The following is a 16,272-nucleotide window of genomic DNA, read 5'->3' as shown; positions in this document are numbered from 1 at the left end:
TTGAAAACCTCAGAAATTGTTTTGTCTGCTCTTGCATCACAAGTTCTTTAGAAAGCTCTCATGTATGTTCCGTAGTTCTCAAATAAGATCTGGGTTTCAATTCTGCTAATAAAGCATGTGCTGATTTAAATTTATCTTTCCTAGACATTAGTTTTCAGGCATCACTGAATGCTTAGTAAGATATCTATCCCAATATAGGGCATGGTGAAGACCATACAGTAGTGAAAGGGCTGGTCCAGACTACACAGCCTTATTTCCAATAAGCATGTTCAAGACTACACAGTAGTGAGAGGGCTGGTCCAGACTAAACAAGCCTGCTACTAATATAGGAAATGGTCAAGACCACACAGTAGTGAGGGCTGGTCCAGACTAAACAACCCAACTCCTAATATAGGAAATGGTTAAGACTTCACAGAAGTGAGAGGGCTGGCCCAGACTACACAGCCTTACACCCATAATAGGACATGGTCAAGACTACACAGCAGTAAGAAGGCTGGTCCAGACTACATAGCCTTACACCTAATATAGGACATGGTCCAGACTACACAGCAGTAAGAAGGCTGGTCCAGACAACATAGCCTTACACCCAATATAGGACATGGTCAAGGCTTCACAATAGTGAGCGGGCTGGTCCAGACTTCACAGCCTTACTCCCAATATAGGAAATGGGCAAGACTACACAGTAGTGAGAGGGCTGGTCCAGACTACACAGCCTTACTCCCAATATAGGACATGGTCAAGTCCACATAGTAGTAAGGGGGCTGGTCCAGACTATACAGCCTTAATTCCAATACAGGGCATGGTCAAGGACTAAACAGTAGTGAAATGGCTGGTCCAGACTGCACAACGCAACTCCTAATATATAAAATTGTCAAAACTACAAAGTAATGAGAGGGCTGGTCCAGACTACACAGCCTAACTCCCAATGTAGGGCATGGTTAAAGGTAATGTGTCGCTAGAAAATATATATATTTTTTTTTAGTTAAACAGTTAGTGTATAAGTGATTAAACATTGTTCTAATTTTTTTAATTTTTTCACGAGTCAGGAAATATTATAAATTAGATTCTAATTTATACCATTTCCCAGTGCTGGTCACTAGATGGAGCAATTCCCAAAATTGCAGCATTGGCATGTGGTAAAGCAACCACATTGCTTTATGCTGCAAAATTTGAGAATACACACTCGCTCTAGTGAGCTCACAGAATCCCCCATCCTTTATCCTGGCTAGTGCCAGGAGAAAGGAGGGGATTGAACGGTCAAACCTCCTACACTGTGTGTCGCCATTTTTTGAGCTAACACACAGTGTAGTAGGTTTACATACAGTAGTAATCACACACTAAAACACGTACATACACAGACCTAACTTACCTGCTCCTGCCGCCGCCGCTCCCTCCGGTCCGTCCGCTCTGTCTGCTCCCTCCGCTCCAAGTGCACAAGTCCGTAAGCCGCGACTGGAAGTAGTAATCTTACTGTCCGGCCGCGGCTTCCGGTCCACAAGAAAATGGCGCCGGACGTCGCTCGGCCGAAGACCTTCAATTTGGACTGTGTGGGAGCGGCGCATGCGCCGTTCCCACACAGACGGCGTACAGCATAGTGGATGGAACGGGCCCCGTTCGCATTCACTATGGGGCTGCATGTGCCATATTCCATGTCTGTATGTGTCGTTAATCGACACATACAGAGATGGAAAAAAAACGGCAGCCCCCATAGACAAGAAAAAGTAAAAAAATAAAAAAAAGTAAAACACAAACACACAAATAAATAAAACATTTTTTAATAAAACACTAAATGCAAATTTATATAAAAAAAATTTTTTTTTGCGACACTCGTCCTTTAAGACTACACAGTAATGAGAGGGCTCGTCCAGACTACACAACCCAACTCCTTATATAGGAAATGGTCAAGACTACACAGAAGTGAGAGGGCTGGTCCAGACTACACAGCCTTACACCCATAATAGGACATGGTCAAGACTACACAGTAGTGAGAGGGCTGCTCCAAACTACACAGCCTTACACCCACAATAGGACATAGTCAAGACTATACAGTAGTGAGAGGGCTGGTCCAGAAAACACAGCCTTATGCCCAATATAGGACATGGTCAAGATTACACAGAAGTGAGAAGGCTGGTCCAAGGTACACAGCCTTACTTCCAATATAAGGCATGGTCAAGACTACGAAGTAATGAGAGGGCTGGTCCAGAATACAAAACCTTACTCACAATATAGAGCATGGTCAAGACTACACAATTCAACTATTGATATAGGACGGGGACAAAACAATACATAAGTGAGGGCTTGGGTCAAGACTGCACAACCCAACTCCTAATATAGAGCATGGTCAAGATTATACAGCAGTGAGGGGGCATATCCAGACTAAACAGCCTGACTCCTAATATAGAGCATGGACAAGATTCCACATCAGTGAAGGGGCTGGTCCATATTGCACAGCCAAGCTCCTAATATAGGGCATGGTCAAGACTACACAGCATTGAGGTGGCAGGTCCTGACTACATCGCCCTTCTCCCAATATAGGGTGTAGTCAAGACTACACAGCAGTAATTTGGAAGATCTAGACTACACAGTCCCACTACTGATCTAGGTTGTGGACAAAACAATACAGCAGTGAGGGGAAGGAATCAAACTACACAGCCCAATTCCTAATATGAGATGATCTAGGCTATACAGCAAAAATGATATGCACACTGATCCCAGGTATATTAAAATAATTGACCACACTTCCACACAATGTCAATGTACAATATCCAGTTAACACTTAACATCTCTTACTAGTATCTCTTGCTAGCAGACTAGTAAACTCATCCTTATACAACTGAATTATACACAATATGGTTCCATTTCTTTCTTTGGTAATATAATCAGTTCTTTACAATTTAATAGTTTATTTACAAACATTGTAATTTCAACTGCTCATTCAAACCATTTTCTAAAAGAATATTCTTTCTTCCAACACTAGAAAGATAAAGACATGCTTAGTCTAGCAGCCTATCTTTTCCATATGACAGTGACATTTTAAGTGTAGGTCTATGATTACCACACCCATTTCCCAAGAGAGAGGCTGTAATTCAGGAGTAGTGTGGTAGCGCAGCTGGAACATAATATATACAAGGAAAGCTGTATTACAGGCTATTTCAAGAATTATATCGAGAAAGGAACATTAGCATAGTAAGAGAGTGAATAACTGCAAAGTTCTGTTCAATAACTTGTTTGTCTTTACAGCCCATATATAGAGGGTGTGTGGGGGCCTTTTAAATGGGATTTTATAGGTTAAAACCAAGAGCCACATGGTTCTCTAAGGCGTGCTTGTGTTCATTAAAGTCAGTGGATATCCCTTGATTTGAGTGGGGGCCATGCAATGCTTAAAGGTGTTGTCCAGTTTAGAAACATATACCCTATTAGGAAATTAATAGTTAAAAGAGGGTGGTCCTGATCTTTCGCCCATGGATTGCGGTTACAAAAAAGTCTCTCCCTCGGGAAGATTGCATTACACAGACAACCCATTGATTTGAACGGACACTGTGTAATTCTTCATGCTGCCGGAAAATTAAACACTTAGGCCCCATGCACACGACGGTATTTTGCTCTATCTGTAAATACTGTCTGTAAATACGGTCCGTATTTGATTCATATATATGGATCCGTAAAAAAAAGAGGGAGGCAGAAAATGATGTCACCAACATGTTGCATAGCAACGCTTCCTACTACTACCTTTTAGAAACAGAACCGATAAAAACAAGGGGACATATACGAAAACACAGAAAAAGGCCATACTTACAAATGGACACAGCCAGGTCAGAAACGCTGATGAAGGAGTGAGCATTTGTAAGTATGGCCTTTTTCTGTACTACTACCTTTTTAAGCGCTACATGCCTATTATTATAACACTCGCTCATTGGCTGATTGTATAGTTTATGTAGCCAAAATATTGTCGTTGTCGGCAGCACATCTTTCACTGTAAACAGGGAGACGTGCTGCCGACATGATACAATTGTATGGGGACAAGCCATCGTAGTAATGAGCGCTCGTCCCCATACATAGTGCCTTGTCTCATTGATCGGCGCTTGTTTACATGGCCCACGTCGGGCTGTGTAAGAGTACCCGTAGAACAACAAAAGCCAGGATATAATCCAAACTAAAAAGGTATTGATACATTCTGTTTTAAGAATACCTATATTGTACTATTGCGTAATAAGTAAAAGCTATTTCTGAGCTATTTTTTTTAAGTGTACTTCTTCTATCATACATTCCTCAACATTGAAATTGCAAAACCAAGAAGGAAAAGTTTTGAAATTGTGAAAATCACAGGATCGATAGACATCTTAGTGATATGCAAATTATATAAAAATGGACACAAAATATTCCAAACATCTTGATTTATTCAGTATCGAGTATGAGCGTCATGAGCACAAATACACGCCTTGGCATTCTATGGTTGTCTGAGGAATGTTATGCCACGCTGAATGCATTCCGGCATGCAAATCATTAAGATTGGCTGCTGGCAGCTCCCTTTGCAATTGCCGACCAATGACGTTCGAGATGTGATCGATGGCAGACAAGTCCGGAGATGCTGCAGGCCATGGTAGCATGTTTAGGTCACGCAGGCTGCTCACAGTAGCACAAGCAACATGTGGCCTGGCTTTGTCCTGTTGAAAAACGGCTTCTGGGAGACTTTGGAGAAATGGCCGTACCACTGGTTCCACGACAAAATCAATGTAACGCCGAGCTGTTAGTGTACCTGAAATGAAGACTAGAGGGGTCTGGCTACTGTACATTATCCCACCATAATCCCGGTAGTAGGACCGGTGTCACGTTCCCTTGTGAAGGCTTCTTCATGGCGTTACCAGACCAATCTCCGGCTATCATTGCAACCAAGACAAAAGCGGGACTCATCACTGAAGAGGATAGACCTCCATTCCAGCCTCCATTGGCTATGCACCATGACAGCCTTTGAGAGCAGTGACGTGTGGACAATGGAACACCTGTAGCTGGATATCTGGCTTGTAGTCAAATGTTGTGCAAATGCCTTCTGATGGTTTGTGGCGACACTGGTTGCTGCCCTTCACTTGCAGTACAGAATGGATCACTACGCACCATTCTTCCAATCAGACGATCTGTCCATGCAGAGGTTCACCTCTGTGCGCCTCATTCTATCATTCCCGTACATTGTTGTTCTCCCAACCTCCGGGACACGCAACGTTGAACAGTGCTGACATCTCGGCCTAGGCGGATAGCGATCTGTCGGAGTGATAAACCAAGGACCCTCAATTTAAGGATTTTGTCCTCAGTTTGCGACAAGTGGCTATAACTGGCACGTTGATGAACAGGAGGCATCGTACAATCATCCCACACCACCTGATCCGATTTTTGAGGTTTCATGTGGCTAAAAAATTTTGCTTTCAATCTGGCTTTTATGCCCTCCCACATACCAGATTGGAGATAGGTGCTTGAAAATTTAATCATTTGCGGATCTTAGCGACACCTGCTACTTCCTTGATTTGCATAACCTTACGGCTTGTCCTTCTTGGTGTTGCAATTTCAATGTTGAGGAGTGTATAAACCATGTACACATACATCATTAACCTTCTCTGTCTTGCAGAGATAACTATTCCTTCCACAGCCTATTGACTACACACAGTGTTAGTATTCTCAAATTGCCTTTTCTGCCACCATTGTATTCATACTCCATACCTTGCTATAGGCGCTCGTTCAGTTCAACAGCTTTTATGCCGTAAGGATTCCAGTACTGTATATGAAAACCGGAAAGGAGGCAAGGCTGATGCTCTTTAAAGATTTACACAGCTTGCAGGAGGGGTGTAGCAGGATAAGCAGCAGATTACAACTATAAAGCAGGACTTGAAATGTTAATGAAGTAGATAGCAAATTAGTCCTTGTAATATTTATGTAAACCAGGAGGAGCACTTGAAATACTAAATGCCTCCTTCTTGTGTGAACCTCTCATGCTTTCCACAGTTCCATACTATTAACCAGCCTGTTGAGTTTTAGGTACTATTACACAATTTACTGGATTTTTATTTTTATTTCTGTGCTTATTAGGACTCATGAGATTCTCATATACTTTATGACAAACTGTATGATATCCCCGTCCCTAGTAGTAGAGTATTTTACTTGTTCCATATTTAGTGCTTAGATCACTATATCTTATAACGGTTGAATTCTGGAAACTTCATAATTAGTTCCTGAAGGCAATAAGTGCTGGATATTGCCAGTAATCCATTACTGCCACCCACCCACTACTCATGTGGAGAATCCATTCAGTTTTCCATTGGCCGGCACAATTTAGAATTCTGCTGTGCCAACAATGATAACTTTATGATCTATTTAGCTTTGTACTTGGCATTGGGTATTTAAAAGCTGGACTTTATTCAAATACAATGAGCTGCCTGTATTAGAGTCTGATATGAATACAAATGTTAGTATGTAAAGGTCCACTTGCCTACTCAATACAGTGAGCCATGACATGTGGGTGGAGTAGTCATCTCTTTAAACAGTAGGTTGACTACTGACCAGTTTTCGGTTTTAACATCTAGGATGGGACGACATTACTAGCTAGCCATGATAGTGATCAAAGCTTAAAAAGTATGTAAATCCTCAATAAAGAACTTCTGAAAGGACAATAGGAGAACAAGTCTGGTGAATACTTCAGAAATGAAAAAAAATTCCAGGGAAATCAGGTCTTAAAAATGTAGGTAGCTTATTGGTGTTGTCATAGTGGAAATTCTGTGATTTAAAATCATGATCTTATCAATGTTCATATCGTAAATAACATTATGGACAGTGATGTTGATGGTGGTTTTTCATCCACACAACAGCCCTTATGGCAACAAGTAGGAGCATGGGACCAAAAGAGCTGTCATCACGACTAGGATGAGATATAATTCACACAGCAAACTTAGTCTTCAATAATAGACTTTTCCAGACAGAAATGCTTTGGCTGTGTTCCCATTATGTTTGGGCTCCATGTTCAGTATATATGTCGAAAATTGCTTCAAATTTATACATAGAACTTCGGGCATAGCCAAAACTTAATATTAAAGTCTATTAGGAGGGTTACACAGCCATAACAAGAGCAATTAGAATTCTGACTCCTTTTTTGACCATTTGCACCAGCTAATTCAAAAGTGAAGACCAAAATAGACTGCACTTCCTGTTGCCCAAAATGTCTGCCATACTAAAATAGAAAAATGGCATTATAAAGTAAAAGAAACATAATTGTCTGTCGCTCCTTTTGTAAATTTTCTAATATATGGATGATTTTGAATTCCAAAGGGGTTTGCATGGAGTTTTAAAAATATTTACTAGAGCAGAGAATACTATGAAATAATAAACTATCAGGTACTCATCCCTGAAATGTTCCCTATCCCCCACTCCAGCGCAGCGGCTGTGATCCCCCACCGCTCCGATCCCTGAAGCCTCTGCAGCAGTCACCTACCGTTTACCTATCACTGTCGCTGCAGCAGAGAACTGGGCTCAGTGGAGCGCTGCAGCTGCTTACGGGATCTGTGGGGCGGGGAACAGGGCCAAGGCACTATAGTAGGAGGGTACCTAATAATTTTTTTATTTGATAGCATTTGCTGCCCTAGGAAATGTTTTAAAAAGTCCTAGATAACCCCTTTAAGGTGATATCCCAAACTCACATCGTTTTATCATTTTAGCATTGTCTGTTGTTTAGGCCTTCTCTAAGTATTTGGCAAGTGGCTGTATATGTGCATGCGTGTCTGTTGTGTGTGTATTTTCCTATCTAAATACTTTCCTGCATGTGTCTCGGGCATTTACTGTATACTTGCCACATAATCAGTCACTTTTATTAGTATTAGAGTCTTAGAAAACATATAATGGTATCTGAACATATGATTTATGTGCCTCTGACCAGTAGTGACCTCTGGTGAAATTCCAAAAAGATAAATAAATATGCTGAGTTTTGCCTAAAATAGCAAATACTATATAACGTCATTCATAATGTATAGATTGGAAGCAAAGCCGCAATTTATTGTCAGGCCATAGCACCATCTACTGGAACATTTATGGCACAATTCAATATTTAACTGTGGAACATCATTTTGATCAGTTTCTCAGTGTCACACAAATCTATAAACCACAAATATTGTACATATGCAATATATTTTTTTTTTTATTTTTTTTTTGCTATATACGTTTACTCCAGTTATTAGAATGGCACAGTAGACAAGTATCTTCATTGAATGTTTCATGTATATGTATTGTACTCATTATATGATGTGCCAGGTAGGTAGACTATGGGGTATTTCAGCCTCATATGTGCAGGAGCGGGACTTTTAGGCCTGGGCTAGACAACAACTTATGGCATGGCAGTTGTGTGACAGACCTGTTATATGCGTGACTCAATGCACGGGCATAGCTATTTGGGGTGCAGAGGTAGTAGTCGCACCCGTGTCCTGATGCTTTCCCTCTGCTACATAAGAAGACACCACTGATATAAATGAGACCTGGTGGATGGGAGACTCTGTAGCAAAATTTGCCTTGGGACCCAGGAACTTAATGTTATGCTTTTGACTTAGTGCATGTGTGATATGAATGCATTTGATGCAGCAATAGTAATTGCCATAGAAGTGAATAAGGGTGAAGGCTGTCACATATATTACCCATTCTTTTCCTTTGGAGGGTGAATGAAACAGAAAAGTTTGAGGTCTCAATAACTCCAACATAGAAATATTAGAAGTTGATGTAATATTTATTTATATAAATATTACATCCAGAAAAATAATCAATGTACATAATTCACTTTAATTCTACATGCATATCTTTTTACAGGGCAGATCTTCGCTGACACATGAAAAGGAACGCTTTGCCCAACCACATGCTGAAATGAAGAATTTAGTGGATGTGGTTAAAGAGATCAAACCAACTGCTCTGATAGGTAGAAAAATATAAGTATAATGAATACATTATTTTTTCATTTTTCCCTCGTCCATTTTCTATTTATAACAAGAGATCTTTTTCTTCAGGCGTTGCAGCAATAGGCGGAGCCTTCACTGAGCAGATTATAAAAGATATGGCAGCGTTCAATAAGCGACCCATAATATTTGCACTCAGTAATCCAACAAGTAAAGCGGAGTGTACTGCTGAGCAAAGCTACAGGCTGACTGAGGTATCACTATACATTAACGTGTGTCATATCATTAAAGGGGGTGTTTAGGAAAACTGATGGAAGGGAACAATGAAATGGCTGTCCCTTTGACAATCCTTTTTTGTTTGAGGGGTTCCCTGATGATAGGCTGATTACAGGGTTTCCTGCTGCTGAGACCCTGAGCAATCAGCTGTAAACTGTGGAATTACTTGGTAGCTGATCTCTGACACGCAGGATCCACCTGTTATAGATCAGATCTAAGTTATGAACTTAGATGTGACCGACAACAGCTCACAGGACCCGCTGACACTGAACCCGTCAGTGCCGCTAACCTGACTGATTCAGGTCTCAGCACAATGTAGAAAATACCCTCTCAAATAGAAAGTAAAAACTTAATAGGACGTACCACACAAGGTGTGCACTACCAATATAAATATATTAAGTAGTAGTGGGAAGGGGACTAGTGTGTGGTATTATAAATCAAAGTATTAAGTAAGAAAATAATAAACTTTATTGAATTGTATCATAACATAAATAAAATATAATAAAATGTCCAATATCAGTATTATCACATTGGGTACGTGGACCTACTGGACCGTCCCACCTTGACGGTATGGCAGCTGGCCAACAGGACACGGGTCACAGTCAATAGTTCGTATAGTGTACCTGTGGTAGCTCAGACAGTAGCAAGACAGGCTCGGCAGGGACAATGCAGCAGGCAGGCTCCAGGCATGGTGTAGCAGGACAGCCGTGGTACACAGCACAGCACGACTTCAGCTCAACACGGTACTTTACCAGGGTAGCACGGGATACAGGTTACAGGTGGCAGGAAGGGGAAACACTGGGAACTGGGAAAAACTAGGAGAGAATTTGCTTAGACAGACTAGAGTAGACAAAAAGGCTCAGGCATTGCAGGGAGGGGCACAGCCCTTCTTATAGCCCAGGGTGTGCTGGGAGCAATCAGCTCAATCTCCCACCTGTGTGCGCTTTGACTCCTTAAGTCTGGACTGAGCTCGCAAGCGCACCCTGGTGGTCACTGGAGAGAAGGGCGTCAACTGGATGGAAGGAGTTTGTGGTCAGCGACCATGGACGTTACAGTATCCCCCCCCCCCCTTACGCCCCTCCTCTTGGGACCAGAACGAGAGAGAAACCTTTTAATGAGGGTAGGAGCATTGAGATTCTCTTCTGGCTCCCAGGATCTCTCTTCTGGACCAAACCCCTTCCAATCTACTAAATAAAAAGTTTCTTCCTCTTACTTTTTTAGTGTTCAGGATCTCCTTAACCTCAAAAGTACCTGATGAACCGCTGGGAGCCACTGCAGGAGTGGAAGTCTTGGAGTAGCGGTTGAAGATCACTGGCTTCAGCAGGGAGACATTGAAGAAGTTGGGGATCTTGAGGGTATTAGGCAGCCGAAGTTTTTAGGAAACAGGGTTGATTTTTTGCAAAATCTCGAAGGGTCCAAGGAACCTGGGAGCTAACTTGTACGATGGCACCCTCAGCCAGATATTCCTAGAGGACAGACAGACCTTAGCACCTGGAAGGAACTGGGGAGGCTCTCGTCTTCTTGTGTCTGCCTTTCTCTTCATGCGGTCGACCGCCAGCAGAATAGAAGGTCGAGTCTGCTGCCAGATCTGTAGAAAGTCCCTGAATGCAGAATCAGCTGCAGGCACCTGGGACGTAGTGGAAACAGGAAGAGGTATACGAGGGTGTTGGCCATAGACAATGAAGAATGGAGTCTTATCGGTGGACTCACTAGCGTGGTTGTTGTAGGAGAACTCAGCCCAAGGACGCAGCTGCACCCAGTCATCATGCTGCCTGGAGATAAAGTGTCGTAGATCTCCATAATTTGGTCTATTCTCTCGACTTCACCATTGGACTGGGGATGGTAGGCAGAGGAAAAGTCCAACTTCACACCGAGGAGTACGCAGAGGGCTCTCCAGAACTTAGAGGTGAACTGAACCCCCCGATCTGACACAATATGTAGAGGCAAGCCGTGCAGACGGAAGATGTGTTGGACGAAGAGATTGGCCAGTCGGGAAGCAGACGGTAGGCTGGTCAGTGGAACCAAATGAGCCATTTTGGAGAATAGGTTCACCACCACCCAGACCGTACTGCAACCAGCAGAGAGAGGCAGGTCAGTGACAAAGTCCATAGCAATATGTTGCCAGGGGGCATCAGGCACAGGCACCGGCTGGAGCAGGCCCGCCGATTTGGAGTGGGCAACCTTATTTGTTGCGCACACCATGCAGGAGGAGAGAGAGTCCATTATGTCTTTGGGAACCCGCGTGACCTGCCAATTTGGAACTGTGTCCTCAGCGGAGGATTCTTCTTCTGTCTGCCAGATGCACAAAAGTCCTCCCCGGGGGAATGTCTCTAACTTGCAGAGGGTTGATAGGGATGATGCAGGATGGGTTAATGATACTCTGTGGAGACTCCATAGTGTCCTCTGTCTCGAATGACCTGGACAAGGCATGGGCCTTCACATTCTTGTCGGCCGGAGGGTAGTGGAGCTAAAACTGGAACCAGGCACAGAACAGCGACCACCTGGCCTGACGAGGATTCAGTCATTGGGCCGTCTGGAGATAAGTGAGGTTCTTGTGGTCCGTAAATATCAAGATAGGAAGAACTGTGCCCTCTAATAGATGTCTCCACTCCTCCAGAGCCAATTTGATGGCCAGTAACTCCCGATCCCCAATCGAGTAGTTGCGTTCTGCAGAAGAGAAGAGCTTAGAGTAATAGCCACATACCATTGACTTGCCCTTGGAACCTCTCTGGAACAGGAGTGCACCAGCACCGACAAAGGAGGCGTCCAGAACTGTAGAGAAACATCTGGATGATGGAGGATACAGGTTGACGTGAAGGCACTCTTCAGGCCACTAAATGCGGACTCTACACCTTGGCGTTCAAGCCTTTCTTAGGGAGGTTAGAGATAGGAGATGTCAGTGAGGAGAAGTTTGGAATGAACTGTCTGTAGAAATTGGCGAATCCCAAGAAGCGCTGTATGGCCCTCAAGCCTTGAAGGCGTGGCCATTCCAGGACGGACTTTACCTTTTCAGGATCCATCTTGAGACCTTGATTCGAGATGATGTAGCCCAGGAAGGGTAGAGCATCTTTCCCAAACACACACTTCTACAACTTGGAGTACAGGCGATTCTCCCTCAACCGCAGCAAAACTTGACGGACATGCCTCCGATGAGTCATTGGATCTGGAGGAAAAAATCAAGATGTCATCAAGATAGACCACAATACAAACATAGAGGAGGTCACGGAAGATGTAATTAACGAACTCCTGGAAGACCGCGGGAGCATTACACAGGCCAAAGGGCATTACTAGATATTCATAGTGTCCGTCACAGGTGTTAAATGCAGTCTTCCATTCGTCACCCCGGCGAATCCGGATTATATAGTAAGCCCCACGCAGGTCTAGTTTAGAAAAATTCTTGGCACCACGTATATGATCAAACAGTTCAGAGATCAATGGCAACGGATACCTATTTTTCACTATTTTTCGGTAGTCGATGCAAGGACGCAGAGAACCATCCTTTTTCTTGACGAGAAGAACCCGGCTCCTGCCGGGGAGGAAGACTTCCGTATGAAGCCCCTCTTCAAGTTCTCTTTAACATAGGCGGAGATGGACAGAGTCTCTGGTAAGGAGAGAGGATATACCCTACCATGGGGAAGGGAAGCACCAGGAACTAGGTCGATAGGACAGTCATATGCCAGGTGTGGGGGCAGCGTCTCCGCCTCTTTCTTGCTGAAGAAGTTTGAAAATGCAAAATAATGACCAGGCAGACCGAGGCAGAGGAGGCTGAGCCGAACGAATCTGTACCAAGCAACGGTTGAGACACTTTGGGCCCCACTGGAGAATCTCTACAGAATTCCAGTCCAGGACTGGGGCATATAGTCAGAGCCAAGGCAGACCCAGCAGCACTGGGTTGACGGCTTTGGGAAGGACAAAGAACGAGAGGAGCTCGGAGTGGAGGGCTCCCACTTGGAGCCTCAGCAGCTTGGTCACAGCTATAATTGGGTCTGGCAGAGGTAGTCCATTTACAGATGCAACCATCAACGGCCTCTCCAGAGGGGTAGTGGGCAATTGGAAACGATCCACCAGGTCTCTACGAATGAAATTAGCAGCGGATCCAGAGTCCAGATACGCAGATACCCGATGCGTTTTCTCGCCGGACACTATGGTCACGGGAATGGACAATTTAGACGAAAGTCCTTCTTTACCCAAGGTTGTCTCTCCCACCAACCCTAGACTATGGGGCTTTTGGGGACACAGAGTCCCGAGATGCATCTGCATTGTCTCTCCTGGGTAGATAGCTTAAACTGGTCCATCCTCACAGACTCCTTAGGAGGATCGGCATCTGAGGACAGCAGGGGTTGCTGCAAAGTAGGGACTGGACTAGGGAGTCCTTTCTCCCAACGAGCTTCTTGGAGCCGTTCTCGGATCCTTATATCAATCCAGGTCATCCAGGGTAGATGGTAGACGGTAGATCTCGGGCGGCAAGCTCGTCCTTAATCTTAGGAGACAGTAACTGCCAGAATGTAGCCACCAGGGCCTCATTGTTCCACAACAGTTCTCTTGCCAGGGTGCGGAAGTGGATGGCGTACTCACCCACGGACGTGTCTCCTTGGCGTAGGTTCAGCAAGGAGGCGGGTCTCTGGTCCTTGTCTTTCCCAGATAGGATTCGCCCATGCAAGGGCCCTGCCAGTGAGGAGAGAGATGATGAAAGCGACCCTTGCGCCATCAGACGAAAATGCCCTTGCATACAGGCTAAAGTGGATCTGGCACTGGTTCAAAAATCCACGGCAGGTCCTTTGTGTTTCCATCATAGCCGTCAGGAAGTGGCAAAGAAAATCTGGGATCAGCCCTGCCAGGAGGTGTAGTCAGAAGATCAGTACTGCCAGGAGGTGTAGTAGGAGGATCGGCAGCTTGCACCTCCAGCCGACGTGCTATAATGTTCAAGGTCTGGAGGAGTTGGTCTTGTTGAGACCGGAGGTCTAGCATATCCGCCTGCATCTCCTGTGACGTCATCATGGTCTTGGATTGACCAGCGGGGTCCATGGCCTGAGCCTACTGTTAAGTTGGGTACGAGGCTCGGCTGGGACTAGGCAGCAGGCAGGCTCCAGGCGTGGTGTAGCAGGAAAGGCGTGGTACACAGCACAGCACGACTTCAGCTCAACATGGTACTTGACCAGGATATCTCGGGATACAGGTTACAGGTGGCAGGAAGGGAAACACTGGGAACTGGGAAACACTAGGGGATCATTTGCTTAGACAGACTAGGGTAGACAAAAAGGCTCAGGCATTGCAGGGAGGGGCAGAGCCCTTCTTATAGCCCAGGGTGCTCTGACAGCAGTCAGCTCAATCTCCCACCTGTGTGCGGTTTTGCTCCTTAAAGAGGCTCTGTCACCAGATTTTCAAACCCCTATCTCGTATTGCAGCAGATCGGCAGATTACAGTAACATTTTTTTTTTTCAAAAACGAGCATTTTTGGCCAAGTTCTGAGCATTTTTATATTTATGCAAATGAGCCTTTCTTAAGTACAACTGGGCGTGTTTAAAGTTATGTCCAAGTGGGCGTATATTGTGTGTGTACATCTGGGCGTTTTTACTTGTTTTACTAGCTGGACGTTGTGAATAGAAGTGTATGATGCTGACGAATCAGCATCATCCACTTGTCTTCGTTAACACCCAGCTTCTGGCATTTCACAGACACACAGGGTGTTCTCGAGAGATCACGCTGTGACGTCACTTCCTGCCCCAGGTCCTGCATCGTGTCGGACGAGCGAGGACACATCGGCACCAGGCGACAGAGACTACAGTTGATTCTGCAGCAGCATCGGCGTTTGCAGACATCTCTGGAGAGAAGGGCGTCGACTGGATGGAAGGAGTTCGTGGTCAGCGATCACGGACGTTACAAGTATGAATAGTGCGAGTGCAGAGGACCCCCAATTCTGCACCTATAAAAGGACAAAAATAAACCCCAATTGAACAATTAGTGCCTTTTGCGTGCTATTGCAGCCGCAATTCCCCCGAAAATCCACGGGAGAATTGTGGCCCCATTCATTCCTATGGGCCCATTTACACGACCGTGGTTTTCACGGTCCGTGCATGGCCCAGGAGCGGGACCGCAGAAAGAACGGACATGTCTTATTACGGCTGTGTTCTGTGGTCCAGGCTCATAGGAAATAATGGACGCGGCCATGTGCACGGCCCACGATTTGCAGGTGGCTCGCAGGTGTCACTCCGCTGCCAGCAGACCCGAAAATCACAGCCGTGCACATGGCTATGGTCGTGTGCATGAGGCCTTATTCTTAACCCTTTCTCATCATGAATTATACCCCTAAAACCTATTCTAAGTGGTAGTATCGCTATTAGTCATGGATCTTCATCAAACAAACATGGTCAACATCTAATAACATTACATTTATTATGTGTGAATACAGTTAGGCACTAATGGTCCAATAGGGCTTATTTTTGTCCTTTTATAGGTGCAGATTTGGGGGTCTTCTGCACTCGCACTATTCATACTGACATTGGACAGTTTACTATATTTTATTTATGTTATGATACAATTCAATAAAATGTATTATTTTTTTACTTTATACTTTAATCCATAATACCACATACTAGGTCTCAGCACAAGATACAGCTGCTCTGTATACAGGACACAAAGCAGCTGTATCTCAAAAAGTTAAAATGATTTTTAATATAAAGTAATTGGAAAGTTGCACCAAACACACGATACACATTTTTATTTAAAATAAAAAGTCTTTAAAAAAAACAGTTTTCAAAGGAGCACATAGCCTTTAAGTGGAACAACACCTTTAGGCCACGTGCACACGAACGTGCTTTTGCAGCAGCAATTCCTCCGAAAATTCACGGCAGAATTGCGGCCCCATTCATTCCTATGGGGCCATCCACACGACCGTGGTTTTCACGGTCCGTGCATGACCCAGGAGCCCGCACCGCAGAAAGAACGGACATGTCTTATTACGGCCGTGTTCTGCTGTCCGGGCTCATTGAAAATAATGGCCGCAGCCATGTGCACTGCCCGCGACATTTGCGGGCGGCTCGCGGCTGTCACTCTGTGGCCGGTCGACCCGAAAATCACGGCCGTG

General features: G+C 44.5%; 1 protein-coding gene across 1 annotated transcript in view; it reads left to right on the top strand.

Moving 5' to 3' along the window:
- Nucleotides 1–16,272, top strand: part of ME1 (malic enzyme 1) — a 341,544-nt gene that overhangs the window by 307,495 nt on the left and 17,777 nt on the right. Inside the window, exons 10-11 of the mRNA XM_075864168.1 lie at nucleotides 8,830–8,935; nucleotides 9,024–9,166. Coding sequence (XP_075720283.1) covers nucleotides 8,830–8,935; nucleotides 9,024–9,166 — 249 coding nt within the window. The remainder of the gene's footprint in view (nucleotides 1–8,829; nucleotides 8,936–9,023; nucleotides 9,167–16,272) is intronic.

The sequence above is a fragment of the Rhinoderma darwinii genome, chromosome 4 (genome assembly GCF_050947455.1).
Source record: "Rhinoderma darwinii isolate aRhiDar2 chromosome 4, aRhiDar2.hap1, whole genome shotgun sequence".
Classification (NCBI taxonomy): domain Eukaryota; kingdom Metazoa; phylum Chordata; class Amphibia; order Anura; family Rhinodermatidae; genus Rhinoderma; species Rhinoderma darwinii.
Note: the sequence above shows the minus strand (reverse complement) of the source record. Positions and strands in the feature narration are given on the sequence as shown.